The sequence below is a fragment of the Prionailurus bengalensis genome, chromosome E1 (assembly GCF_016509475.1).
Source record: "Prionailurus bengalensis isolate Pbe53 chromosome E1, Fcat_Pben_1.1_paternal_pri, whole genome shotgun sequence".
In the NCBI taxonomy this organism is placed as follows: domain Eukaryota; kingdom Metazoa; phylum Chordata; class Mammalia; order Carnivora; family Felidae; genus Prionailurus; species Prionailurus bengalensis.
The window spans coordinates 555937-582500 of record NC_057347.1 but is presented as its reverse complement, the minus strand read 5'-3'; the positions used below and the strand labels follow the sequence as shown (position 1 = coordinate 582500).

Genomic DNA, 26564 nt, shown 5'->3' with positions numbered 1-26564 from the left:
TCCGCTGACCCCCTTCGGCACCGGCTCCCACCCGCGGCATCCCTGCCTGGGCAGCGAGGTTTCGCCCTCAGGGCCGCGGTCAGGGTGGGCACTAAGGCCTTACCCCGCCGTCACCCCTACAACCCAGGCGAGAGGTCGCGGGCAAGGCTCTGGCTTCCCGGTCCCCACCCCAGCAGCTACAACGGTAACCTCACGAGTCCTAAAAGCTGCACACGCGGGTTGAATGAAACTTCAGAATCAGGGTATGAGAAAAGGAAAGTGGTCAGTATTGACTTTTATAAAAATACTCAAGTCTCAAAATATTAGAGGCCCCAACTGCCCTTTTTAAAGAGTTGAGGTACGGTTAAGGCAGAACACTATTGGGCACACACCCCATTGCCTTTCAAATTAAAAAGAAGCAAGTGTGGGGCGTCTGGGTGGCTCAGTCGGTTAAGCGTCCGACTTCAGCTCAGGTCACGATCTCGCGGTCCGCGAGTTCGAGCCCCGCGTCGGGCTCTGGGGTGATGGCTCAGAGCCTGGAGCCTGCTTCCGATTCTGTGTCTCCCTCTCTCTCTGCCCCTCCCCCGTTCATGCTGTGTCTCTCTCTGTCTCAAAAATAAATAAACGTTAGGGGCACCTGGGTGGCACAGTCGGTTAAGCGTCCGACTTCAGCCAGGTCACGATCTCGCAGTCTGTGAGTTCAAGCCCCGCGTCGGGCTCTGGGCTGACAGCTCAGAGCCTGGAGCCTGCCTCGGGTTCTGTGTCTCCCTCTCTCTGCCCCTTACCCACTCACGCTCTGCCTCTCTCTAACGTTTAAAGTAAATAAGCATTAAAAAAAAAAGACTTGGGGCGCCTGGGGGGCGCAGTCGGTTAAGCCTCCGACTTCGGCTCAGGTCATGATCTCGCTGTCCGTGAGTTCGAGCCCCGCGTCAGGCTCTGGGCTGATGGCTCAGAGCCTGGAGCCTGTTTCCGATTCTGTGTCTCCCTCTCTCTCTGCCCCTCCCCCGTTCATGCTGTGTCTCTCTCTGTCTCAAAAATAAATAAACGTTAGGGGCACCTGGGTGGCTCAGTCGTTTGAGCGTCCGACTTCAGCTCAGGTCATGATCTCGCGGTCCGTGAGTTCGAGCCCCGCGTTGGGCTCTGGGCTGACGGCTCGGAGCCTGGAGCCTGCTTCCGATTCTGTGTCTCCCTCTCTCTCTGCCCCTCCCCCGTTCATGCTCTGTCTCTCTCTGTCCCAAAAATAAATAAAAACGTTGAAAAAAAATTTTTTTTTAATAAATAAATAAATAAATAAATAAACGTTAAAAAAAAAAAAGACTTGGGGCGCCTGGGTGGCGCAGTCGGTTAAGCGTCCGACTTCAGCCAGGTAATGATCTCGCGGTCCGTGAGTTCGAGCCCCGCGTCGGGCTCTGGGCTGATGGCTCGGAGCCTGGAGCCTGTTTTGGATTCTGTGTCTCCCTCTCTCTCTGCCCCTCCCCCGTTCATGCTCTGTCTCTCTCTGTCCCAAAAATAAATAAACGTTGAAAAAAAAATTTTTTTAATAAATAAATAAACTAATAAAGTAATTAAAATAACAATAAATAAAATAATAATAATAAAATAATAAAACTAATGAAAAATAACAAAATATCAGCAACACACTCAATATGGGTATATGTTGGGGCGCCTGGGTGGCTCGGTCGGTTAAGCGTCCGACTTCAGCTCAGGTCATGGTCTCACGGTCCGTGAGTTCGAGCCCCGCGTCGGGCTCCGTGCTGACGGCTCAGAGCCTGGAGCCTGTTTCCGATTCTGTGTCTCCCTCTCTCTGCCCCTCCCCCGTTCATGCTGTGTCTCTCTCTGTCTCAAAAATAAATAAACGTTAGGGGTGCCTGGGTGGCTCAGTCGTTTGAGCGTCCGACTTCAGCTCAGGTCACGATCTCGGGGTTTGTGAGTTCGAGCCCCACGTCGGGCTCTGGGCTGATGGCTCAGAGCCTGGAGCCTGCTTCCGATTCTTTGTCTCCCTCTCTCTCTGCCCCTCCCCCGTTCATGCTGTGTCTCTCTCTGTCTCAAAAATAAATAAACGTTAAAAAAAAAAATAAAAATAAAAAAAAAGGAAGCAAGTGCGTTTGTAACAGCGATAGGAGCGTAACTCCCGCGCCGCGAAACAGCCCAAAGGGAAGAGCGCAAGGCACCTCAATGGCACCGAGTAGCAAGAACCGGGGTGACACCTGTGTGCCATCATTTCTGAGTGAACGTACTGAGCCCCACCTTGCTTGGGGCTTAAAAGCGAGGTTCCGAGGATTCTCCTGCCCCGGCTCTGTCACGGTCTGCGGTCGGCACGGGGCTGGCCTGTGAGGGCGAGGGAGGAGGGGCTCAAGGGGCTATTTTTATTTGTTTAAGCCTTCGCTAAACGCAGATGCCAGGCTCGGACTACAGCCTCCAGTCTGGTTTTAGACAGAGACACATGGACACTACAAATAGCCCGAAGCCCCTTCTGCTTGGGCGTAACCCGAGAGCAGGACACATTCCCTGCAGGGCAAGCGGGAGCCTCAGGCCACACGTTCGGCTCTGGGCGGGCGCTCGGCCTAGAGATGTGGGGCGCAGGGCGCGGAGGGCAGGGCCCCCGCGCACCGCCGCACCCCTTCCATAAAAGGACCGGTCTTCCCGCTCTCCAAGCCCGGGACACCTGTCCAACAAGGGCTCGTACTTTGCTGTCAACACCGCATTGCTCGCACAGATTAGGCCGCGGGGAATCTTCGGGGCCGGGAGTTCCCGGGAGGGGGGGTAGCACACGGCTCACGCCACCCAGTTCCCGGTGCGTCTTCGTGGTTTTAAGGCCCTCGCTCGCAGAAGGGTCTGCAAACGTTTCCTTCCTGATGTGTGTGTGTGTGGGGGGTGAACCCCCTGTTTGAGGGGCCTGTCTGTCCTCTGTTCCTGTGCAAAGGCTGTGACCCCATGGAGCCCAGGCCCCTGTCACCCCGCACAGCCTGCTCCTGCCGCCTGTGGGCCCATGAGTCTGCCGGACATATGCTGGCAAACCTGGGGAGTGTCTGCTAAGAAACTGGTAGCCAGAACCATCCAGCAGGGGTCCTGTGCTTTCTTTCCAGCCTGTTGTCCCGGGAGCAAGCCAGGTGACCCAAGCTGCTGTCTTCTTAGGAGGCCACCTTCCTACCCCTCCCCCCCATATCTGCGAGGTCACCTCCCCCAGGGACTCCCAGGGGAGGTCCCTTCCCAGGCCCCAAACAAGCTCCCCACACAGGCCTGCCCTGGGCCCCTAGCCGGCAGACCACCCTCCCCTCCCCAGCCATACTCAGGCCACAAAGAGGCAGGGCCAGGCTTCAGTCCCCCCACCCCCACCCCACCGTTTGCTCTGGGGAGGAGGGAGGCAAAATGTGGAGCGGCCTGCACACACCCTGACCCTCCAGGCTAGGAACAGAAGGAACGTGCTCTGTGCTCCGAGACTGGAGGTGCCCACGTCTGGGAAAGCACAGCCACAGAGCAATCTGGCTCTGGCTGTCGGGGCGGGGCTGTGCTCCCCACCATCTGGGAAGCAGGGCCACCACCCTGAGGCCCAGGGCCCCCTCTCCTGGCCCAGCCTGGTCTGTGGAAGAAAACACCAGGGGCCCGAGTGGGGCCTCGCCGGCCCAGTTTCCGGGGTGGGTCCTGGGGTGCGGCGCCCACACCAGAGCCCCCGCCCCGCACGCTCAGTCTGCTCTGACAGCCACCGTCTCTAGGCCCGAGCAGCCGGGCCTCCCCCTGCGAGGTGTCCCTCCCCGACATTGTGCTGTCCACCTTGGCTCTGGTTCACCGCCGTCTGGGTCCAGTTGCATAACACACTCCAACCAGAGCTGTTTCTGCGATTAGGAAGACAGCTAGCTCGAGCAGCCAAGAAAGAGAAGGAGTTCTGTGACCCCGCGGGGGCCGAGAGTCCCGGCATGTCACCTGAGACCACGGCACGGGGGCAACGGCGACATTCCCACAACTCAGGCCGGCTCCCCTCTGCCCCCAGGACTGACCCGTAGGCTCCGACCCCTTCCCCGGCCGGGGCTGGGGTCCAGGAACGGAGTGCGGAGGGCACACAGGTCTGGAGCGAGGCCTCCCCCTGGTCAGGGCAGCGGGGATGCAGAGCTGGTGGGCAGGCGCTGCTCACGGGCTTACGTCCAGGCACAGAGGCCGCGGCAGGAGACACCTTCCTCCCCCCCGCCCCCAGCATCCCCTGAGCATCCCCTGAGCCCCGCCCCCAGGCTCCCCTGAGCCTCTGCTTCTGGACTGTGACCAACCGACAGGAGGCCCTCTGCCCCAGCTCCCTGCCAGCCACCGTGAGCTGGTCCAGCCGCTGCCCACACGCACAGCCCGTGAGCCAGCCCGCCCCACACAGCTGCTCTCCGGGCCCCACAACATCAGGCCGACCAGCCCCAGGGGACAGCCTGCAACCCCCACCTCCCGACCCCAGCTAGAACCCCGATGCCCCAGGGGCTGCCCTGAGCCACCAGCCAAATCCCAGACTGGCTTCCCGAGTGCCAAGGGAATCCCAGAATCTCTCCCCACCCAATCGCCTCCCGGAGCCAGTCTTAGGAACACAGACGATTTCGTAGCACACGCTAGGACAACATTTAGGGAAGCAAAACCTACTTAGTGGAGAACTTTTAAAAATGTTTCCGAGGCAGACATTATTCAACGTCCTGCTTGCCCAAGCAACAGTGTCTCCCCACCAACCCTGAGAGGACAGGCTGGGTGCCCCGGGAGAGCCCGCCCCGCAGTCCCTCGCGCCCAGCCCGTGGCTGGCCTCCCAGACCACACAGCGGAGGCCAGGCACCCAGTGAGAGGGGCAGGTGCACCGAGCGTGGGCGGCCCCTCAGGCCTCAGTCTCCCCATCCGTACAGGAGGCCGTGGGACGGCCTCAGGACCCTTGCAGACGACTCCCCCGGGCGGGAGCGGGGCTCAGCACCCGCCGTACTCACTCGGCCGTGGTGAAGGCCAGCTCGAAGTTCTTCTGCCTCTGCGCGGGGCTCAGGGCGCTGTAGTCGAAGGCGTCGGGAAAGAATGAATGCACCAGGGCGCAGAAGGCCATGCCGTCGCTCCAGCTGGACGAGAAGTTCTGCAGGTCTACGTGCTTCCGGCGGGCCGGGGGCAACACAGGGGCGTGAGCGGGGGTCCCGTCCCGCCTCCGCGCCCCCCCCCCCCAATTTAACCCATCAAGCAGACGCTCCCAGCCTCTCCCAGAGCAGACCAGGGGCCCCCGGGCCGGGGCGGGGTCTGGGCCCACCTGGTAGCCAAGCGTCTTCTGCCGGCACCACTCCAGCAGGAGCTGCTTGATGCTGCTCGCGCTGGCCACACCGAAGCTCTGTGACCGTTTCAGCTTGGCCCGCACCTCGCCCTTCCCCCTGTGCAAAGAGCGCCTGCCTGCTGTGGGGCCGCGGGTCCCCACCGCCCGCACACCGCCTGCTCTGCTCACCCCGGGGAGACGCCCCGCTGGCAGGACCACCCTCCCTCCGGCCGCCAGCCCGCATCCATTTCCCACACTGGGAATCGGGGGTCACCTGGCAATCCTGGGACAGGGGACCGCAGCCCACGTGGCCTCAGGCCCCTGCCCTCTGCTCCCTTCCCTTTGCCCCAGCCGCCCAGATGTAACCCTCACTGACAGCTCCCTTCCTAGCCTCCTAGCCTCCTAGCCCCGGGAGGGTGGTCCCCCTGGTGGCCCCAAGGACACAGCCCAGATCTGGCTCAGCGGGGAAACTGCCCTGGTCGGTCTCCCTCACTGGTCACAGGAAGCTGGGGCTAGGGGCGTCCTCACCACACAGGCTGGGACCCCACCCTGCCCCCAGCAGGTGTCATGCTGACGACTGGATCCCTGTTCAAAGACCAGCCCTGTCCCTAAGGGGGGCAGGGTGTCACCCCACAGCCCCCCCCACCCCACCCTGGGAATCCTAACCCACTATCACTTGTGGTCTCCCCGTCCTGCCAGGCGAGGCGGGGAGGGCGGCCTGGGGCACCTCTGGAACAGGGCAGGCGAGGGGCTCTCATCATGGGCCCTGCCCTTGCGCCCGGCCCCCGGGGAAGAGGACTGGGCCGGCTTTCCTGCGCAGGTGGGTCTGGGCGCGAGCGTGCGTACTTGCCCGCGGTGTCGCGCTCCCACTTCTCAAACAAGGCCTTCCGGGCCTGCGCCCCGGACGTGCGGGGCAGCGTCTGCGACCTGACCAGCTCCCGGCGCCGGGCCTGGGCGGTGGCTGGTGGAGACCGAGGCGTCACCAGGGGTGGGCTGAGGAGAGAGAGAACCACCGAGTCAGGAAAATCCCAGCCCACTCGGGCCCAGGGCCCCCCTCCCCCCAGTGACCGAGGCAGGAACAAAGGAGGCACGGCAGCCCCAGGCACAACCTGTTGGGCAGGTTCTGACTGAGAGGTCTGGCCCGCTGCAGGGGGCACCCAATGCCTGGCATAATCACCACTCAGCAGGTGTCAATTCCTGGGGCAGAAGGTGGACCCCGAACCAGCCCCACCAGGCCCCTCTCCACCACTAGATAAGACCCTCTTTGTTTCCTCCTGAACGGTTTGCCAGAAAGTCACCATTTTCCTTTATTATTAAAAGAAAAGGCAAGCGAGCCCCCCACCCCCAGCCAGCTGGCCTGGGGGAATATGGGGACAGCTGCAGGCTGGGGGAGGGGGTCTGTACCACGAGGGGGGCAGGGCCTCTCTGGGCACCCGCATGGAGAGGCCCTCCCACCCTCCCTCCTCTGTGGGGACGGAGACACCCCCTCCCACCTCCACACAGACCCGCTCTGCAGGGTCCACAGAGAAGCCAGCCGAGGCCACATTTCTCCAAACGAGGCTGTCCAGCGAGCCCCGCGGCCCGGCCTCCCCTGCAACCCGCTGCCCGGCTCTCCAAGGTCCGGGTCAGCACAGGGAGCCCAAGTCCCAGGACAGCACAGCCCACCCGGCCGCCTCACCCTGACGCACCTGTCGCTCCTGCCGGCCGATGCTGCCCCGTAGCCAGAGCTCAACCTCGGGGCGGAAGGACTCTTCTCTGCAGGACAAGGAGAGGAACAGAAGTAGCCACGGCCTTGGGGAGGGCCAGCCACCGGCGCCCTTCCCTGACCCAACACCGCTCCCTGGATGGGCAGCCCCCCCCCCCAGGCTGGCCCCCCACGGCCAACAGCTGAGGGAGAGGGGCTAGGAGCTCAGAGCTCGGACATAAAAGGTGTTGTAGGTGTTCCCGGCTGCTTTGGGGAGCACAGGTCCCAGGGTGCAGCACGCTTTGTCGCCAGACCCTCATTTTGGAAGCCCCACCCCAGCACACACCACAGGCCCTGACCACAGGCCCACAGCAGGCTGGCGGAGCCCAGCCAAGTGCGCAGGGTGCCAGCCACGTCCTCACCACAGCCTGACCCGGAATGAAAGCCACGGTCTCCCCGAGGGAAGCCGCCAGTTCACGGCATCTCTGGAAGGAGTCAGGCAGGGAAGGGCGCGTCACAGGGACCGGGCACAGGTGGGCAGCTCGGTCCCAGGTTTTCCGAGTCTCTCGCCAGCCCCCCACCCCCGTGGGGTCTGCACCCAGGCTATGCTCTCCCGCTCCTACCGCTGGGACCTGGAGTCCGGGGTGCGGTGGCCTCACTGGGGCTCGGGCTGGGGCCCCCCAGGATGGCAGCAGACGTGGGCGAGAGAGCCACGGCCGAGGTCTCCCCTGAAAACCTCTCCGAGACCCGAGTGATGGCCGTGACCGGCTGGTGAGGCAGCTGCAGGGAGAGGCTCACGGGGCGAGGCCTGGGGGGCTCTGGTGCTGGTAAGGTTCCAGCGGCTTCTGGGGACCCATCGCCCAGACCTGAAACACGAGGCCAGTGGGGAAGGTGGGGGGAGTCAGCCAAGGCATCTGCAGGGGCCTCAGGCCGCCCCCCCCCCCCAGTAGGACTCTAGCTTCTGTGAACCCTCCTCCCACCTCCTCCAGGAAGGCCTCCCTGACCTCCCTCTTCTGGGGACGCCTCAATGCAACCGGAGTTTATGTCTGTTCCGAACTGCTGTCACCATCAGTTCAGTAAATACTACCTAGCCTGTCGGCCACGCTGTGCTGTCCGCTGCGTGGACATCTCCTCGGGGCCCACTTGCTTCCTCTGGAAACAGGGAAGTCCATCCCCTCGAGACCTCCCATTTGCCTCTGCGTTGACAGAGTTCTACTTCACCCAGAGTGAAGCCGCCCTCCGGGCAGCCTGTCGGCCTGCTGGGGTTCAGGGCCACGTCCCCTCCCGGCCGCGGGACGGCCTCCCTTGCCGTCGGCCCCTACCTGTCCCAGGCTGGTGCCCGTTCTCAACGATGCACGAGTCTGAGGCCTTTCTTGTGTCCACCTCGCTGGCTTCGTCCTGGTGATCCACGCTCTACGGAGACACACGCACCAGGGGGGCCCAGTCAGGCAGGGCCGGCTGCCCCCTCCCGAGATTGCTGTCTGAGGCCCCCCCAGTTCTGGGGACAAGTAACACTGCCGTGTGAGACAGCCCCTGGGAGATACGGTACTGGGCACAGGCCACACAGCGACCTGGCGTGGACCCGGCCCCGGCTGCTGAGCCCCCACGATCCTGTCAGGCAAACGACTCTCCCGGGCTCACCCCAGACTCCAAAAGCACTAGAGACAAAGATCAGAATGGGGTTCCTGGCAGGGCGCAAAGTGGCCCACCCTTCCCCTGCCTGGACCAGATGCTCCAGCAAGAGCCTGGCCCTTCTCACCCCCGCGTGGCCAGCCGACACGGATGCCCGTGTAGGGGCGCTGAAACCAGAACCCTAAGGTTCTCTGGGCCAACAGAAGGCACTGGGGCCTTCGTGCTGAGGACCTTCCATGGGACGTGGTCACAAGATTTGCCTGGATGCCTGGGATACGAGGGTCTGACTGGCTCCAGGGCCCTCCAGTCCCCCCGAACCTCAGTGGAGCCAATACCGGAGCCCCTGGGGGAGCCGGGGGTCAGGTCATGCCGCTGCTGGGTCTCAGTGTCCCCGTCTGAGATAAGGGAGGTACACTGCAGAGCATCCATCGAGCATCAGGCCCTTTTCTGGCCACACCAGTTACGCCAATGTGCTTCCGTCCTCTCAGGTGCGTGCTAACACCCCCACGCGGCAGGGAAAGCCCAAGGCTCCGAGAAGAGGTGTCCTGTCCACAGTGACACGTGAGAATCACCTGGGATCTGTGGCCAGGAGGGACGTCCTCCTGCAACGAGCTCCTGCCTCTCCCAAAGCGAGGGAGGTGGGGAGGGCCCGGCATGTCCACAGGGCTGGCGGGGTCTGCCTGGCGGGAAGGGGATCGGGGCAGACCCCCCAGTACTAAGGGCCACTTGGAGGCTGGCTACACCTCTCCCGAGACACCTCCAGGCTGGCTCTTGCCTGCAAGGTTCCGAGATGACTAAAGACCACCCCTGGCCCCAGATGGCTCAGCGGCCCCTCAGCCAGTGCTAGGGGTGGCCACTGCGCCATGGGGGGATCGCTCTGGCGGGGGAGCCAGGACCTCGAGCAGAGCCCGAGAGTGCGTCCAGCCCAGCAGGTCAGGGAGGGCCCCCCAGAGGCAGCAGTGCCCAAGCCGGGTGTAGGGTACGCCAGGTGGATGAGGAGGGGACAACTAGCGTCTGCACAGACAGACGACTTGGAGTTGTGACGCGTTCTGATGGGCGACTGCAGGGATAAGTGACCTGAGGGGGAAGGAAGGGGCGTTGGTGGAAAAACAGGGACTTCAGTTCGGGCCACATGGAGTGTAAGGTGCCCCTGGGAAATCCAGGAGGTGAGGTCAGGACACAGCTGTGTGTTTGGGTCTACAGTTTAAGAGACAGGACAGAAGGATGGAGGGAACAATGAGGGACAAGCAGGAGTCCTGTATCCTCAGCACACGCCCAGAGCAAGAGGTGGCCAGGGGTGGAGGGGGCCTGGGGGGAGAAGAGGGGTCTACAGAGGGGCAGCCAGAGGTGCAGGGAGAAAACCTGGAGAAGGCTGGGTGAGGCAGGTGGACACATTCAGGAAGAACACAGGCGTGCCTGGGGCGCCCAAAGGTGGCCTCGGGTCAAGGAAATGGTCGAGATGAGATCTGAACAGCGCTCACTGGGTTTAGCAAAGAAGAGGCCGGCAGGTGATTTAGGGACTGAATGAGGTAGGGGTGGGGCAGGAGAGGGCGGAAGGGGGAGAAGCTGGGAGGACAGGGGAGGAGTTGGAAGGGGCTGTCCCTCTGTGGGGTGTGGGTCCCCGCAGAAGGAGGAAAGGACAGGACTCAGAGCCCTGGGGGGGGGGGGGCTGGGAGAGGAGGGGACCCCTCAAGTCCTGACTCAGGAGGACAGAGAGGGAGGGGCCAGGCTGTGGAGAAGGGGAGCCCCTGCGGGCACCCCCAACTTGAAGCCAAATCAGCAGCAGAAGGAGAAACAGCCGGTCCACCCTGAACCCCAGCCCCTACCTGTCACCGGGGCCAGCTCAGCCTGGGGTCTCCATGTCCCCCCACCCTCCTACTCTGGCCCAACCGGTGCCACAGGTCTGGGCAGGGGCCTGGAGGGACAGGGTGATGGTGAAACCACGTTCCCAGGAATGGGGGGCCCCCAGACGCCTGCCCCTGCACGTAGCAGGTCCCCCACCCCCGTGACGCCCCAGGGGACCAGGAGCCACAACCAGACAGGAAGTAGGTTCTGGACCAGCCAGATTCCTGGGTCTCCTGCCCGCCACCCCCCCCCCCAACTGCCACTTCCCCTCGACTGGAACTACCCCTTGTCCCCTCAGGCCAAGGGGTCATTGGGAGACCACCCGCCTACCCCAACCTGAGACTTTGTCCACAAGGCACTCTGGCCTTCCAGAGAACAGAGGACAGCTCAGGACAAACGTGTCCCCCGGGACCTGGGGCAGGGCAGGTCCTGGCCCCTGCCAGACCTGTCTTAGCCAGATGAGGGGGAGGAAAAGGCTTAACAAGGGGATAACCTCCCCAGCAGGGCCTTTGCAGAACAGAGGCCTTAAACCAAGGACTTGTCCTGGTCCCCAAGCACACCCTGGGACCTCAGACACACTCTCCCAGCGTCTCCCGGCATGGGGGAGGGGGGCTGCCTCACCCCCAGGAAGAGAACCGGGGCGGGGCAGCCTCTGTGTGCTGGGGCAGAAATCACTGGCGAGCCCTGGGGACGGGAACCAGCACAGAACGGTCCCCATCTGGGCTTTAGGGAGAGCCCCGCCCCCGCCCCGGCATAAGGGAGCCCAGGCCTGAGAGCATGCGAGGGAGGCGCGGGGTGACACAGGTCTGATTGCAGGGACTCCGGGAGATACGATCCTCTCACTGGGAACTTTGCAGACGCTTCGGGAGGGTGGGAAATTTTCAGGCATTCTCAGTGCTGCCGGCCCCACGCGGGCTCACGTGTGGGGACTCACGCGTGGGGGCTCACGCGTGGGCACAGGAGCCCGGGAGGGGCCAGAAGCCCGTCCTGAGACTGCTGCCCATCCCCCACTCACACTCGGCTTTCAAGGCTCAACCCAAACATCTCCCTAAAGCATTTACCTCTCTTATCACACAGTGTGTCTGGGAAAGGAAGGCAGATAAGGGAGTCTGGTTTCTTTCACAGCCGGCCTCGACCCAGAGCTCCTGGCAGCCGGCCCTGAGGGCCTCCGCCAGCGGGGGGCCGGGGCCTCCAGCCCAGCCGAGGACAGAGGACATTTCCAAGGGCCACGCTCCAGGCCCGGCCTGGCCTCAGGCTGCCGCCATACCACAGGCCCCCGCGGGCTCCCTCTGCCTGCGAGGCCACGGCTGCGGCTCTGTGGATGCTTGTGAACAGACCCTGCTGATGTCACCGTTATAAGGACCCAGTCGGCTCAGAGTTGAGGGGCCCACCCAGCCTGGCCCGATCCCCCTTGGTTTAGATCCTGAGAAACTGAGGTCGACCTTTGAGGAGGTGCTCCCAAGGCCTCACAGCAAACATGACAAAAGCAGCTCCTGTCTGCTTCGGGACTTGGGCCTCCTACAGGAAGTCCACCTCGGTTTCTCCCACTCCATGGCCCTGCCCGCTCCCTCCTCCTGGAGCCGCCCTGGCTACTCTTCTGTCTCCTTACCACTTAGCAAGGTCAAGGCTTGTGCACTCAGAAGTGGATTCCATGATCGACTCTTTCTGCACGGAGTTCAGGACCCATTTACGTGCTAAGTATGATGCACTTCCAACAGCCCCAAGTTCGAAACAGCAGAAACCAAAAGCTTCTCTAAATCTCACCGCTTATTACAGAGGGCCCCGCTGGCCTCACCTCGGCTGTAACTGGCCCCTCCCCGCTGTGACACAGACCCAGGGCATGAAACACAGAACCAGCCACCCTGGGGCCCAGCCTGGAGCCCTGACTCCCAGGTCGTGACTAAGCACCCAGTCGTGTGCTGTTAGAGTGGGGACATACAGATGTCTCCACAGTCCCCTTTGCCGCCAGAAACTGGCTGGAGGCCGCCCGTCGGCGCTCCTGAGAGGGGGCTGCAGGAGAAGCAGGGACAACGCTTCTGAAGCCAGCAGAGGGGGTGCTGCCTCCGTGCAGGGGGCTGCACAACCTGTGACCCCCCCGGAGACCTTGGCCATCCCCCACCCAAGTGCCCATCTATACCTTTCTGAAGCCCACACCCACTTCCCATTCGTGACTCCAACCCTATCCCATAAAGAGCCGTGGCGTCCCTGACCCCTTCCTCCAAGTGCTGTCCCCTTGACTTCTAGGGGCGGGCTCTCTGGGCCCCCCTAGCTGCCCAGCAGCTCCTCCCCGTCCTGCTGCACAATTACCTGAACACCTCACCCGCTTCAGGGCTCCGCTGTAGGCTCTGCCCTGATGTCTCCCTGAAGTCCAGCCTTGACTCCTCCTGGCTCGCCAGATCAGGGACTGCACCTGCTCTGGGACAGCTTGGCCTGGATGTCCCGCAGCCCCTCACACTGGACAGGACCCAGACAGATCCCGGCATCCTCCCCAACCCCGATCTGTGACCCAACAGCTCCCCAGGCACGGCTCCTGTCTGTGCCTCCCTGCCGACTCCCCCTTGAAGATCGTCTCCTCTCCTTGGACCATCCCATTTAACCCACCCCGTGTCCAGCCACCCTCCAACCCGTCATCCATCCTTGCCGGACCTTGCGGAACAAGGAGAACCTTGTCCCTCCCTGCCCAGTGCCCTTCACCCACCACCCCAGTGATACGCAAGATGACTAAGTCACCTGAGGTGAGAACGGCCAATTCCCACCGAGACAGCTGGATGACGGGAAAGCCTCCTGTCACACATGCATGAGCACGCACGTGCGTACCTGCGGTCACACACATATGACTGGGACGTTATGTCTCTGGACACTTGGGAAGCTGCTTCCGTGAGCAGACAAGTAGCAAACGTGTGTTAAAACCCAACTTCAGAAACAGCCGATGACACAGTTGATTAGGCACGTGTGAGCTCACCGCACCGTGGCGATTTTATACCACGGATGTGTAGTATGTTGTGCTCATGGCACAGAATTAAGTGTCTCCACATTTCCAGACCCTTCACACGGAGCACCGGACACCAGGGACAGAGCCCAGCTCCCTTAGCCAGCGCCCAGAGGGCCTTCACAATTCAGCCCTCCCCTGTCAGTCCCACCAGCCCCCCTCTCCATCCCCCCCCAAAGCGTCGCCAAGCCTGCATGTGCACAGTCCCCATCGCACCCGCACCTGCAGCAGCAGCTATAGCCAGCCCTGGGCTTCCCGCACAGAAGCCTTCCCGGGACACCCACCTGGAAGGGACTGGGGCCCAACATCTGGTCCAGCCGCCCACACTGTTGGCACTGCTCTGTCTGGGGCCACCTCCCACCCGGCTGGGACCTCCAGGGGCTGATGGGATCCCCCTCCTCCTGGCCCCCGAGGTGCAGCCCAGCCCACACAGGAGATCTGCACGGATGACGGATGGAACCAAGGAGGGGCAGCAGGTGCAAAGCTCTCAGACCCGGACCCTGGAAACCGCACCCCAGAGCACATGCCTGAGCAGAGTGGAAAATCCCACCTAAGGCCACTGCGCACACCATGGAAACATTCTAACCTGCCTCTCCAGGAGGCCCCATGCTGGGCGTGCTGGTCCACACCGGCCTCCACCCCACCCCCACGCGGGTCACTGACCCCAGGAAGCTGGAGACTGCTCCAGGCTGGTTTCCCATCTGTCTTTACCCCCTGCGAGTTCCCAAACGCTGCCGCCCGACCACACTGCGTCCTCCGGGCCTCCCCTCACATGCGCGCGCGCGCGCGCGCACACACACACACACACACACACACACACACACACACATACACACCACACACGGGTCTGAGTTCTCAGTCTGGGTTAATTAATAACGAGAGCCGTCAGGCCTCAGTGAAGCGGCGACGCAGGGGGCGCATGAATGGAGGTGGGGGAGTCGGGGGCTGCCGGCGAGGCCCAGGCGGTGTTGAACCGGTCAGGGGCCGAACCTCAGCGCCCGAGCCCTCAGCGTCATGGGACAAAGGGGAGAGGGAGTCAGGACTCGGGGCAGACAGGGCCTGGCTCCCAAGAAAGGAGGGGGCCGGGAGCCGGAGACAGGTGCAGCGGGCAGGCTTCTAGGGCCCTCTCCCACCCCGGAGTGAGTCCCCGCGCGGCCGGCAGAGGCCCTGCCCCCAGCCCAGCACCCCCGCGTCCGCGGCCCCACGCCCCCGGCGCCCGCGCCCCCCGCCCCGAGGCTCACCTGGCCGCGGCCGGACAGCGAGAAGGTGGCGTGGCTGGCGAAGCGCGCGGTGCCCAGGCGGGGCGCGCGGCTGGGGACGCCGGGCGCGGGCGGGGGGCTGGGCGAGCCGGGCGAGCCGGGAGTTCCGGGCGCGGGGGACGGCCCGGTCGCCAAGCCCAGCGCCTCCACCTGCCGCGTCAAGCGCTCGAGCTGCGCCTGCAGCCGCTGGTTGTCGCGCTGCAGCTCGGCCACCGTGCGCGCCAGCGGGCCGGCCAGGCGCAGAGCCTCCGCCACGCGCCGCTCCACGCCGCGCTGCAGCCCCTGCATGTCCTCGTGCAGCGCGCGCACCGCGCCCTCCAGCGCCGCCTCGTAGCGGCCCAGCGCCTCGCGCACCGTGCGCGCCTCCTCGGGGTCGGGGCCCTGCTCCATGGCCGAGCGGGCGCGCCGTCCGAGCGGGCAGAGAAGCCAAGCTCCGCAGCTCCGGGCCGCGACTGGCCGCCCCGGGCCGGGTTCGCCGGAGGGGCGACGGGAGGGGCGGGCGGGGGCGGGGCCGAGGGCGGTGGGCGGGGAGGGGGCGGGGCCTTTGGCGGCGGGAGGGGCGGGCACAGGGCGGGGGCGGGCCCGCGAGCCCCGCGACTGGGCGCCGCGCGGGGGCGGGGCCTCGGGGGCGGGGTCTCGGGAGGCGGGAGAGGCGGGCACCGAGAGGGGCGGGGCCTCGGTGGGGGGAGGGGCGGGGAGTCGCCGTAGGGGCAGAGCGGGGCTCTGCTGCCCGGTGGGGCGGGGCCGCAGGGGGAGCGCGGGGTCCGAGAGCCCCCTGACCCCGCCCCAGAGGAGCGACGTGCGGCCTGGAGAGAGGCTGCGGCCCCCGAGGGGACTTTACCCCGGAGACCACTGACGTGGGCTGTGGGTCACCGGGCTCTCCCCCGCAAGGCCAGGTCCCGCTGGGGGTGGGAACTCCCCCACTGGTCGGGGAGACCTGAGGGGGGGAGCAGTCCCCAGAACTGTCTGGTCCCTGCCCCCCTCCCATCACAAGAAAGGGAAGAATGAAAACAATTGTGCCTTAAGGAGGACAGGATGATGGGCAAAGATACTCTCCTGTAGTTGTAAACTGTAAACTGACTTAAATTGAGAATGGGAGGAGCGCCCGGGGTGGGGCCGGCGCTCAGCCGTTGAAGCATCCGACTTAGGCTCAGGTCATGATCTCTGTCCGGGAGTTCAAGCCCCGCTTTGGGCTCTGTGCTGACAGCATAGAGTGTCTGGAGTCTGCTTCAGATTCTGTGTCTCCCTCTCTCTGCCCCTCCCCCCCCCCCAGAATAAACATTAAAAACTTTTTTTTTACTGTTTAAAAATGGGAACATCCCACCTTTTGCACAGAAATTTTTCCTGACTAGGCTTCTCCTTACCAGGCCAGGCCCACCTGAAGGAGGCCCAGTGCCTGGGCAGGCACAACCAGATGACCTCAGGAGCACGAGGTCTGAAGGGCTTGTTCCTGTCGTGTTAGGCATTCAGACAAATCTGGAGCCACAGACCTCCTGGACTGGTCCACACTGCCCAGATGCTCAGATGCTGAGAGCCAATCCCTCCACCCCCCACCCCTCCCCGTGCTCCCCTCCACCGTGGGGACAGGAAGGAACGCTGGGTTACCTAATCCAAGGAGCCTTCCAGCAATTATTTCATGAGAAAGTCAAGTGCCAAAAGGCGTGCGTGTTGCATGTGTGTGTGAGTGTGTGTGAGTGTGTGTGAGTGTGTGTTCCAAGAAGCCGTCGGCACAGAGTGAGCCAAACCACTCCCTGCATTCTTTCTCCGGGTAGAACCTTTGATAGAGGCTGGGAGAGACACTGGCCCCTGCAGGTCTGACCACGGGAGCCTGGAGATCAGAGACACCCCGTCTCAGCCAGAAAAGCCCATTCTATTCTTCTGCAGGACCCACGGAAGAGCCATGTGGGAAGGCCTGGGAGGCGTTAGGCAGTCTGACCCCTGGCCCCACAGCCACAGTACACCTGGGCATGACCTCCCCTGGCAGCATCGTGGGGGCGGGCACGGGGAGGGGTCCAGCCTTCCGGGCCATCCTCCAGCAGGCAGGCTGGCCAGGTGTCTGGGGCTGAAACCCTACAGGAGGAGGAGACAGTAGACGGCAGAGAACCATCCCGCTCCCACCTCGGGTGTGTTATCTGCTCTGTCCCCACCCACCAGAACATTCGGAGGAACCACCGCAGGCGGGACAGGGCTCCGTCTGCCGCCGAAGTGGGGCCTCTGTCGAGGGCAGAGATGGCAGGCACTGTGGGTTCTGGGAAGGCAGACAGTACAAGAATCAGGCCTTCCCCGTTGGCTCCTCTCCCTCAGCAGTCAGACCACAGAGTGGGTAGCTGGAGATGAGCCTAGGAGAGGAAAGATACACCAGGAGCTCAAAGAAGAGGGGCGCAGGGGCAGGGAGGGGGGAAGGGGTGATTCTGGGGTGGAGGGGTGGGACCAAAGCGGGCTCTAAGACAGCCTGGGGGGGAGGGGCGCCGCTGGGCTCCAGCCCCGCCCCCCAGCTCAGCCCCCACCCTGTACCAGGCCGTGAGGGAGGCCAGCGCTGCCTAATGAACGGGGCTGAACTCCCTTCACATTCACGGGCCCTGATGTCAGCGAGCTGGTGAGGCTGACCTCCCACCAGGTCCCAGGGGCTCTGGTGCTTCCGGCTCCCCCTCACCTGGCTCTGAGCCCTGCACTGCGGGCTGGGCCCTTGATCTGCTCTTTTCCTAGGCCAGAAGCAGGCCCATCCCAGCCCCGCTGCCTGTCACTTCTCAAAATCACATCCTTGCTGGGCCAAAACCATGAAGCCAGGGAAGTCGGTCACGGAGCTGAGATGGGGAAACTGAAGCCCCAAGAGGAAGAAGGACTGGCCCCGGGCCACACAGCAAGTCAATGCAAAGACAGGACCAGAACCAGGGCCCTGTCCCCGGATCTGATACTTGTCCCAGCGTGCTGGTCCCAACACAACTCCCTGGGCAACAGCCACATCCAGCCAAGGGTGGGCAGCTCCCCACTACTCCTGGGGCTGGCTGGAGGCTCCACCCCCCTGGCATTGCTCCCCAGAGGTCTCCAGCACCCCCACCCATGGCTCTCTGGAAGTAGACCCCCAGGACCACATCCTCCTCCTCTCTCTCTTGACTCCCTCTCCCGGCCTCGCCCTCCCAGTGACCTTCCTGACTGACTGTTCTCTCCCTCATCCCTTAAACATGGTGGGCCCCGGGGTCCTGAGCAAAGCCCCTGCGCCCCTACACGCCCCCTACCCACGCCTCCCTGGGTAGACTCACTCACCCCTACAACAGTGCTGATGACTCCCACTTCTCCGCCTCCAGCCCAGCCCTGCTCTATACCCACCGGCCTCCAGCCTGCTTCCCCCCTCCCTGACACCTCAGTTCCTGAGATCGCAGGTCAAGTCAGGCTTACTGGGTGGGGGAAGGACGTAGGAAGTGGAATGGACAGCCGTCACACTCCTCTGCCCACCGGCTGGTGCCGCCCCTCCACCCCTGCACCCCAGGTTCACGTGCATGGGCACCGCGTGCACATGTACTCAGAGAGCAGGGTCTCTCTGTCTCCACCCATCTCCACTGGGATCAGCAACTGGCCTTGGAAAGTGCTCGGGAAACCCTGGGTGACTGAATGCCGGGGCAAAGAGGGCTTGCTGGTGAGCCAGCAGGGCCAGGAGGGATGATGCTAGGTGGACGGACGATGGGCAAAGGGAGGGAAGAGGGGCGAGGGTGGTCCCCTTGCTGGCTGGGTGCCTGGGGGGTAGGATGGGTCACAGAGAGGGTGTGTGGGAGGGAATGGCGAGTCCTGGGGACTTACAGGTGCGGCCCACGGCCCACGTGCTGGGTCACATCAGCCTTTGCGGCTAGGGATCCCTCCAAGCCCCTCTGTCCAGAATGGTTCAGGTGAGAGGGTCACAGGCCAGGCCAGACCTGATCGGCCCTGCACACCCTGCCTGCAGCCCTCAGCTCACAGGGCGGCTAACCGGCCTGGCCATCCAGCCTTGTGACCAGGGAGTGAGTGAAAGTGGGTCCACAGCTGCAGGCTCCCAATGGGAACCAGCTAACAAGAACCCACTCCAGGCCTGGGGCCCCTGGCAAACATCTCATCCCAAATCCTGAAGGCAGCCTCCGGCCTGGAAACCACTGCCTTGTAAGAGACCCACAGGGGTGGCAACACGGGGCTTCTGTTTCCCTCGTCCTGCCTGGTTGTCGGACCCCGGAGCCGAGCAGGGCGTTGGGACCCTGGTAGACACTGTGCAGGAACAGAAGTCCCAGGTGGGGGGGCCTTGGAGTCTTGCCTCCAGCAAGGACCCCGGAGGGGGCGCATGGGGCTCTGCCTGCTGGAAGCTGCAGCGGTGGGGGCTGATCCTGGAGCCCGGTGGCCCCTGGGAGGCTGGGAAGGGACTCCTGTCCCCGGGTCACTCCGACCAAACCTCAAACTTTATCCCTCCTTCCTAGGGGACGCTCTGCCAGCCACACAGAAGTGTGCGATGCCCATCCTAACCCCCGTACATCTGAGGGCGGGTCTGTGCACGCACCAAGCTCGCACGTACGGGTTGGGTGTGTCTGTGGAGAGGAGAGGTGTGGGCACGGCGGAGTCTGTTGTATGTGCGCACGTGCCTGCAGGGTACCGTGTCTGCAGGAGGGATTCTTGCGCATTTGCTCGTGGGTGGTGAGCATACGTTTATGCACACACGTATGTGTGTGTGCCTACAGGACACGTGCCGATGTTGACACTGGGATGTGTCCTCGGCCGCTAATGCACACATGCATATCCTTGCGTGTCCGTCCTGTGTCTACACAAGCTTGCCTAATCAGATGTGTGTGGTTGTGTGAGCTCCATCATACGTGTCCCATGCTCCCGAAAGTCGGTCTCTAGAAGGTGCAGATCCCGGGTGTCGGGGGCCACTCTGAAGACCCCAGCGCACGAAATGCCAGAGGTGCCCTGGTTTGGGGAGGCAGCCACACTGAGCAGCGCTTCCCGCCTCCGGGACCTTGCTGGGCCGCTGGGTCCCCTCCCACGGGCCTCTGCTGGGGCACGGGGCCCACAGCACAAAACACATCCGCCCTGGTGTGGAGGGGCTTGCGGTCCTGCCCACGGAGGCAGGGGCTGTGCGGGGCATGCAGTGGAGACAGCTGTCTCCCCCCTCCCCTCAACCCAGAGAAGGTAGTAGGGCTCACATTTTCTATCTCCAGGAGTCCCAGCCCCTGAGCCCCGGCCGCAAGGCCTGGAGAGGCCTCCCCGGCTCACCCTAGCTCCCTGCCCGCACTCTGGGGACTGTGGCCCCAAGAGGGGACACTGAGGTCTGGGAAGAGTCAGCATCGCTCCCCCCCCCATTGTTTGTGCTGGGCCCCTGGGTCCCTGGGGAAGTGGTGTCTAGGGCAGCGCACCCTGGAGCCCTCCCAGCTCTTGTCCCAACCCTCAGGCCTCCAGACACCCGCCCAGGAAGGCCCCTCCCTTTTATAACACGAGTCTCTGAGCGGGCACTCACTCTGCCCTGCTGACCCTGGCCGCTGCGGCCCAGGGGACCCCGTGAGGCAGAGGCCCAGCTGTTGTCATTTGGGGCAGAGCTGGGCCTCCAGCTCTGGGCTCCTCCTGCCTTCTCCCCACCCCCTCCACACCTCCCACCCGAAGGCCTGGCCCCTCCAGCCCTGTTCAGCCTGCTCCCCTCCCCCTTCCCGGACTATTTATAGAGCCTGGCTCAGTGGCCTCCAGGACAAGAGGAGCCAGAGGTCCAGGGCGACGGCTCCCGGCTCCTCGGCCTTCCCCAGGGGCCCCGCAGGCTGGCCAGTGTCCGCTTTCAGCCCAGCCAAAGGCCGCTAGCTCAGAGTGAGCAGTGGGGGTGGGGAGGCCAGGCCGAGGTGCGGGGCCTGCCCAAGCCGAAGCCGTTTGTAGACCAGCCGGCTCCCTCAGGAGCGTTCTGGAGACTCACTAGGGCCGGGGCGTCCACGGGAGATCTCAGGGCCCGCCGGCACCTCCTCGCCCCCTCCCCTGCCAGCCCCCAGAGGCCCCTTGCTCTGACAAAACCATCCCTCTGACCCACGGACCCCCTCCACCAACAGGGAACACCTTACAGTGCCATTCAAGGCCCCTCCAGTAAAATGCGCAAAACTCACTCGTGCACTGATGCCTGTCCTGGTACCTCTGCCTGAACCACCCCTTCTGCTGGCGGTCCTGTCCGGCAGACCCCCCTTCACTCTCCATTCACATCTTCAGAGCGCATCTTAAATGCCACCTCCTCTGGGAAGCCCCCCTGAGGTCCCCACTCACCTCCCCTCCCTGTCCCACTGTGCCCGTTGGAATACGTCCCCTCTCTCCTGCCCTGCCTCCCTCCTCCCAAGTGCAGCTTCTGTCTTAAGGAATGATCTCTGTTTGGGGTGTGGGCTGGGGGTTCCTGAAAGGGCAGGACCCTGACTCGCTCATCCTTCTGCCCCTGTGCCCAGCTCCATCAGCCAAAGCTACTGCAGGGGTGAAAGAGGGGGTGCACGGACCAGTGGCTGAACCGAGGTGGACACAACAAGGGAGGGGAAGGAAGCAAGAAAGACCCCCCCCCCCGCCGTGTCCCCTGAGCCCCGATTAACTGCCTGGTGTCCCTGGGGCGGGAAGGCGGCAGGGGCAGCCCAGGCCAGGTCTCAGTGGCACGGCGCGGCCCTGGGCAGCAGCCAGATTGGTCACCCTCATTCTTTCCAGATCAAAGTTCCCCCAGGGAACAGCCTGGAACCTGACACTGGCACTGGGGGGCTGGGCCAGCTGGCCCTGTCCAGGAGGAGGACGTGGGGGAGCGGGACACCTGTCTCCAGCTCCAGGGACGTCAGGCCAGCAGCCAGGGAGGGGACCAGACACACGCACGCGCACCTGCTCCGGCCCCAGCCCCACCCCCTCACGAGGGCCCAGCCCTCTGTCCCAGACCCCCAAGGATTCCAGGCCCCCAGGGGCTCAGCGCCTTGAGATGCCACCCCTGCCGGTGACCTCTCCCCTCCCCCAGAGAGACTTCCATCTCAGACGCCCTCTGGGTACATTTCTCTGTCTCTGCGCCCTGTGCGGCTGTATTTCTCTGCATTTTCTGCTCTCCCCTCATAACCCCATGTCTCTTTCCATCCTCTGTCTCTGGGAGGGGGGTAGCCATGGGGTGGTGTGTCGGCCCTTGCTTCCAAGGATGAGCGGTTGTCATGTTCCTCTCCATTGTCCAGATTTTCCCTGATGGAGGAAGAGGGGGAGAGGGGAAGAGGGCAGAACCCACCGCCCCTGCTGCAGCCAGGCCTCTTTGATGGCCTCCGGCTGCTAGTCTGAACCGGCGGGGAGGAGGTGGGCAGACCTGGTCGAGGCTCCTCTGTCCTCCGTTCTACTTCACTGTGGAAAGTCCTGCCATCTCAGAGTGTGACTTCACGCCCCTGTGTGCAAGCAAGCACGTGCAAACACATGCACACACGCACGGACATGCATGCACATAAGTGCACATGCCCACACAAGCACCCATGCATGCACACGCACGCCTGCACACACACAAATAGAGCACACACACAAGCACACACATGCACGCCTGCACACACAAGCACCCATGCATGCACACACACGCCTGCACACACGCAAATAGAGCACACACACAAGCACACACACATGCACGCCTGCACACACACAAGCACCCATGCATGCACACACACGCCTGCACACACGCAAATACGAGCGCACACACAAGCACACACACATGCACGCCTACACACACACAAGGACCCATGCATGCACACACATGCCTTCACACACACAAATACGAGTGCACACACACACGCCTGCACATACACACACACCCATGTGTGCACATGCACACCTGCACACACCCAAATACAATCATGCACATGCACACACACATGCATGCCTGCACACAAGCACACACGCACAAACAAGCGTGCACGCGCGCACATGCACATACACACATACGTGCACATGCGCGCACGCGCGCACACATGCACACGGATGCACACACGTGCACACAAGCACCCATGCATGCACGCTCACGTACGCCCGCACACACATGCACATGCATGCACACCTGCACACACACACATACAAGCGCACACACACGCGTATGCCTGCACACACACATGCGCACACATGCACACACACAAGTACGTGCACACACAAGCACCCATGTACGCACACGCACGTATGCCTGCACACACACATACATGCACACTCGTGCACACATGTGCATACACGCACACACACACGTAGACAGGACTGGCTAAGAGCCCTGGACTCTGGATCTTAGTCGTGGCTCACTACCTGTTGTACCTGTTTTCTTACTTGTAAATGGGGATTATGGTAAGACTTTCTGCATCCTAGGATTGTCTCTGTTGTAAGGCCCTTGTGTCAGGCACAGAGCATGCGTATGAGTTAAATAAGCTCAGCAAGTATGTAGCCATGCTTCAAACTTGGCTGTCAGTGAACAGGACAGCTCCTGTCCACCAACCTTTACGTCTTGGCTCCAGGCTGAGCCAGACTCGTCACCAGCAGGTCCAAACGGCCTGATGTGAGCCGTTGTGACTCGAGCCAAGGAATGACACACAGCCCACAGGTGTGATTCTGCAGATCCTCTGTGGAACCACATTCAGTCACCAGTGTCTGTGCCACACGTGGCAAGGTCGCCTTCTCCTTAAAGATGTCTAGAACCTTCTGCTACAAACCTGAGACGTGAGATTTTCGAAAGTTAATAACATGAGAGGACATGTTTGTAGATAAGAAACGGAGACCAGTTCTTCAGAGAAAGGAGACAGGAGGCAGAGGCTGGCAGTCCATGGGGGACGGGGTATGGGCCACGGCATAAGTGCTGAGCTGGACGGGGCCGCGGCCCGGCCAGCGTGGGGACCAGCACCACCTGTGAATGAAGATAAACCAGACAGGCACGTTCACCCTTCAGGGCCATGGCAAACACCAAAGGCTCAGCAGAGCCACCAGGGTCTGAGGGACTGTCCCACAGATGCATCAGTCACATGACGTGCAGGCCCACAGCAGTCACTTCTGGGGAAACCCTGATTGGGAGCCCAATGAAGGCGGCCAGCAGGTGGCCTTGGGTTTTATAGCATCTCCGAGTGACCACATGACCAGGAATCACAGAGCCCTGACGAGGCAAACAAGTCTGCCAAACGGAAGGACCACTAGCTGAGAAAACCGAGTTTTAGAGCAATTCGAAAAGCACTTTAAAGGAGACATCGGCAAGGCCCTCAAAGAAACCGAGGGGGTGGCAACCATGAAACCACAACGGGAGGACGAGGTACGAGCAGGTCAGGTAACAAAGTCCATCAGAATATGGGAAGTTAGAGTTAGAGCTGAAAAATTGAAAAGGTGGGCTATCTTCCCGGAGCAGAGCGGGACAGAGTCACCGTGGATGCCAAGACTGACCTGAGGAAACACCAAGGACGCAGCCCCAAGAGACCGAGAGAGGAGGCTGCGACAGAAAACACTAGGCACAAGGAGACAGAAACAGATGTTTCCAGAGCAAAGACATAGAAGGGCAGACGGAGAGAAACTACAGAAGAATTGACGGCAGAGGGTTTTCCAAAAACGAGGGGAAAAAAAAGTCCTTAGACCGGAAAAATTTTCATCACATGCTAAGCATAACAGACAAACAAATCCGTGGTCATTTCATGTTTTGGTGAAACTTCAGAACATCAAGGATCAAGGGGAAAAAAAAAAAAAATCCCAGACCCGGAAAACAAGATTACGACGCAGAGTCCTCATGGGCGACACTAAAAATCAGAATAAAATAACGTTTTCGAAGGAACGAAGGCAGCACGGCGAGCTTTCGCAGAGCTGTGGGCACAGCACCTTGAAAGAAATGGTAACAACTACATTTCCGGGCATCACGTGAAACGAACTGGGGGGGACAGCTTCCCCGGCAGTCAGGAGGCCTGACTCCCACCGTCCCGCGTGTCCGCCAATGCTGCAGCCGGCATCCCGTCCCTGTCCCCGTCCGTCTGTCCCTCCCTTGCCCACCACGCCCCCCCCCCTCCTGTCCCCAGGGCTGAGCTGACAGGCCCTCACTCCCAAGTGTTTCACGTTCTGCTCCGGGGCGTCCGCAGTCACTGCCTGCAGGGATGGGAGCTGGCCGCAGGTGCCTGTCCTGCCCACCCCTCAGGGCCTCACAAGGTCCCCCAGGAACTGAGCCCAGACTGCCCACAAGAGGCCTCAGGAACATACTCACAGTGGCCTTCCGGCCACCCTCCCTGTCCCGGCGGCCTTGACGGCCATGGTGCAGGTGCACGAATTCGGGGGGGGGGGGGCATCAAGCAAGGGGGGACGCGGTTTGTGACAACACCTGATGGAAGGGGGGTTTCCCGGGTCCCCAGTGCAGGACTCCAGTCAGCCCTGCACCTGACTCAGGCTGGAAGTGGGGCAGCTGAATCTGCAGAAACCGTATTAATCACGGTGCCGAGTCTTAGCCTGGATGGAGGAGCGTTGGTCTGCCCCTCCCACCTTTCCATCCCTCCCCTTCTTCCCTGGCCCCCCGCCAGACCCTCACCCCTTCCCTGCAGCCCCAGCCCAGCACCCTTCTATCCCTCAGCCCCTCTCCAGACCCCAGGCCCTTCGGGACAGTCTTCCGTATCCTCAGCACCCGTCCCACCCACGTCCCCCCCTTTCCCACTGTGTCCAGCACCCCACCCGGGACCACAGGCTGGAGACTCTATCCAGCACCCCACGCGAGACCACGAGCAGACCGCTTCCCAAGCGGCCGGATACGAGTAAAACACAAACAAAACGTGATGCCACCTCCAGCCTCCCCGAGCCCCAGTGAGGAGGAAAGGTGGGGTCCCCCAGGCCCCCTCTCTCTTTCCACCCCAAGCAGGATGACAGCAGGCTGACAGGGTGGGTGGGGGCAGGGACCGTCCTGCAGCCAGGGAGCTCTAGGTCCAGCCGGGCGAGGGTCCCAATCCCAAGGGCTGCTGCGCAGGTGCTCATGGTCAGGACCTGTTTGCGGGAGGCCTGCGATTTATCAACATGGCCAGCCCCAGCCACCAACTCCCCCAAACTCCTCTCAGCCCCCAGACCCCCCAGGACCCCCAGCCGCCCACACCTCCACCAGCAGACAGGACAAACGGCCACGACTAGGGCTGGTTACCATGTGACAGTTTCTGTTTGGGGAGATGAGCGAGGCCCAGGGGCGGTGGGGTTGGTTGCACAACGTTGTGAACCTGTTTAATGCCACCCAGCGGCACACTTTAAAATGCTCACAATGGGGGGCGCCTGGGTGGCTCAGTCGGTTGAGCTTCCGACTTCGGCTCAGGTCACGATCTCACGGTCCGTGAGTTCGAGCCCCGCGTCAGGCTCTGGGCTGACGGCTCAGAGCCTGGAGCCTGTTTCCGATTCTGTGTCTCCCTCTCTCTCTGCCCTTCCCCCGTTCATGCTCTGTCTCTCTCTGTCTCAAAAATAAATAAATGTTAAAAAAAAATTTTTTTTTAATGCTCACAATGGTAAACGCTATTTATATTTTGCCACAATTTGGACACGTTTAAAGATTTTCTCTGCAGGCACCGTTCCCTGCCCCCGCTTCGAGCCCAGCAGCCCAGCCAGCTCTCCCGTCCCTCTGATTTCCCCCAACCCTCCCAGCCCCTCCGGGCCCCCCACCCACTCAAATCACTCCCCCTGGGTCCCATCCTCTTCTCCTGGCCCCTCCCTCCCAGAGCACCCCACACTTGCCCGTCACATCTACCCCACCCCGCAGAATCTCTCCGCCGCCCCTGCTCCAGGCCCCTGATCCGGGCAAAATTTTCTGTGCATCCCAGGAGCTGAGTTTCCTCTTGGGGCTTGTAGGAGTTGGGAGACAGGAAACCTGCCTGCAGTGGTTTAAACAGGTACAACAGGATACGGGAGAAGGACTGGTCTTGTCTCCGTGCTGACTGAGACTCGGGGACAGTAGGTGCCGAGGACTCCCGCATTCCAGAGTGGGGACACCCACCA

At 62.4% G+C, this 26564-nt stretch overlaps 1 protein-coding gene across 1 annotated transcript in view; it reads right to left on the bottom strand.

Moving 5' to 3' along the window:
* The window catches only part of SMTNL2 (smoothelin like 2), an 18835-nt gene extending 3716 nt beyond the window's left edge, over nt 1–15119 (bottom strand). The window contains exons 1-7 of the mRNA XM_043582720.1: nt 14616–15119; nt 8231–8321; nt 7532–7774; nt 6913–6979; nt 6071–6217; nt 5225–5342; nt 4920–5071 (exon numbers count right to left, since the gene is read on the bottom strand). Coding sequence (XP_043438655.1) covers nt 4920–5071; nt 5225–5342; nt 6071–6217; nt 6913–6979; nt 7532–7774; nt 8231–8321; nt 14616–15023 — 1226 coding nt within the window. The 5' untranslated portion in view covers nt 15024–15119. The remainder of the gene's footprint in view (nt 1–4919; nt 5072–5224; nt 5343–6070; nt 6218–6912; nt 6980–7531; nt 7775–8230; nt 8322–14615) is intronic.
* Nucleotides 15120–26564: the final 11445 nt, after the last annotated feature.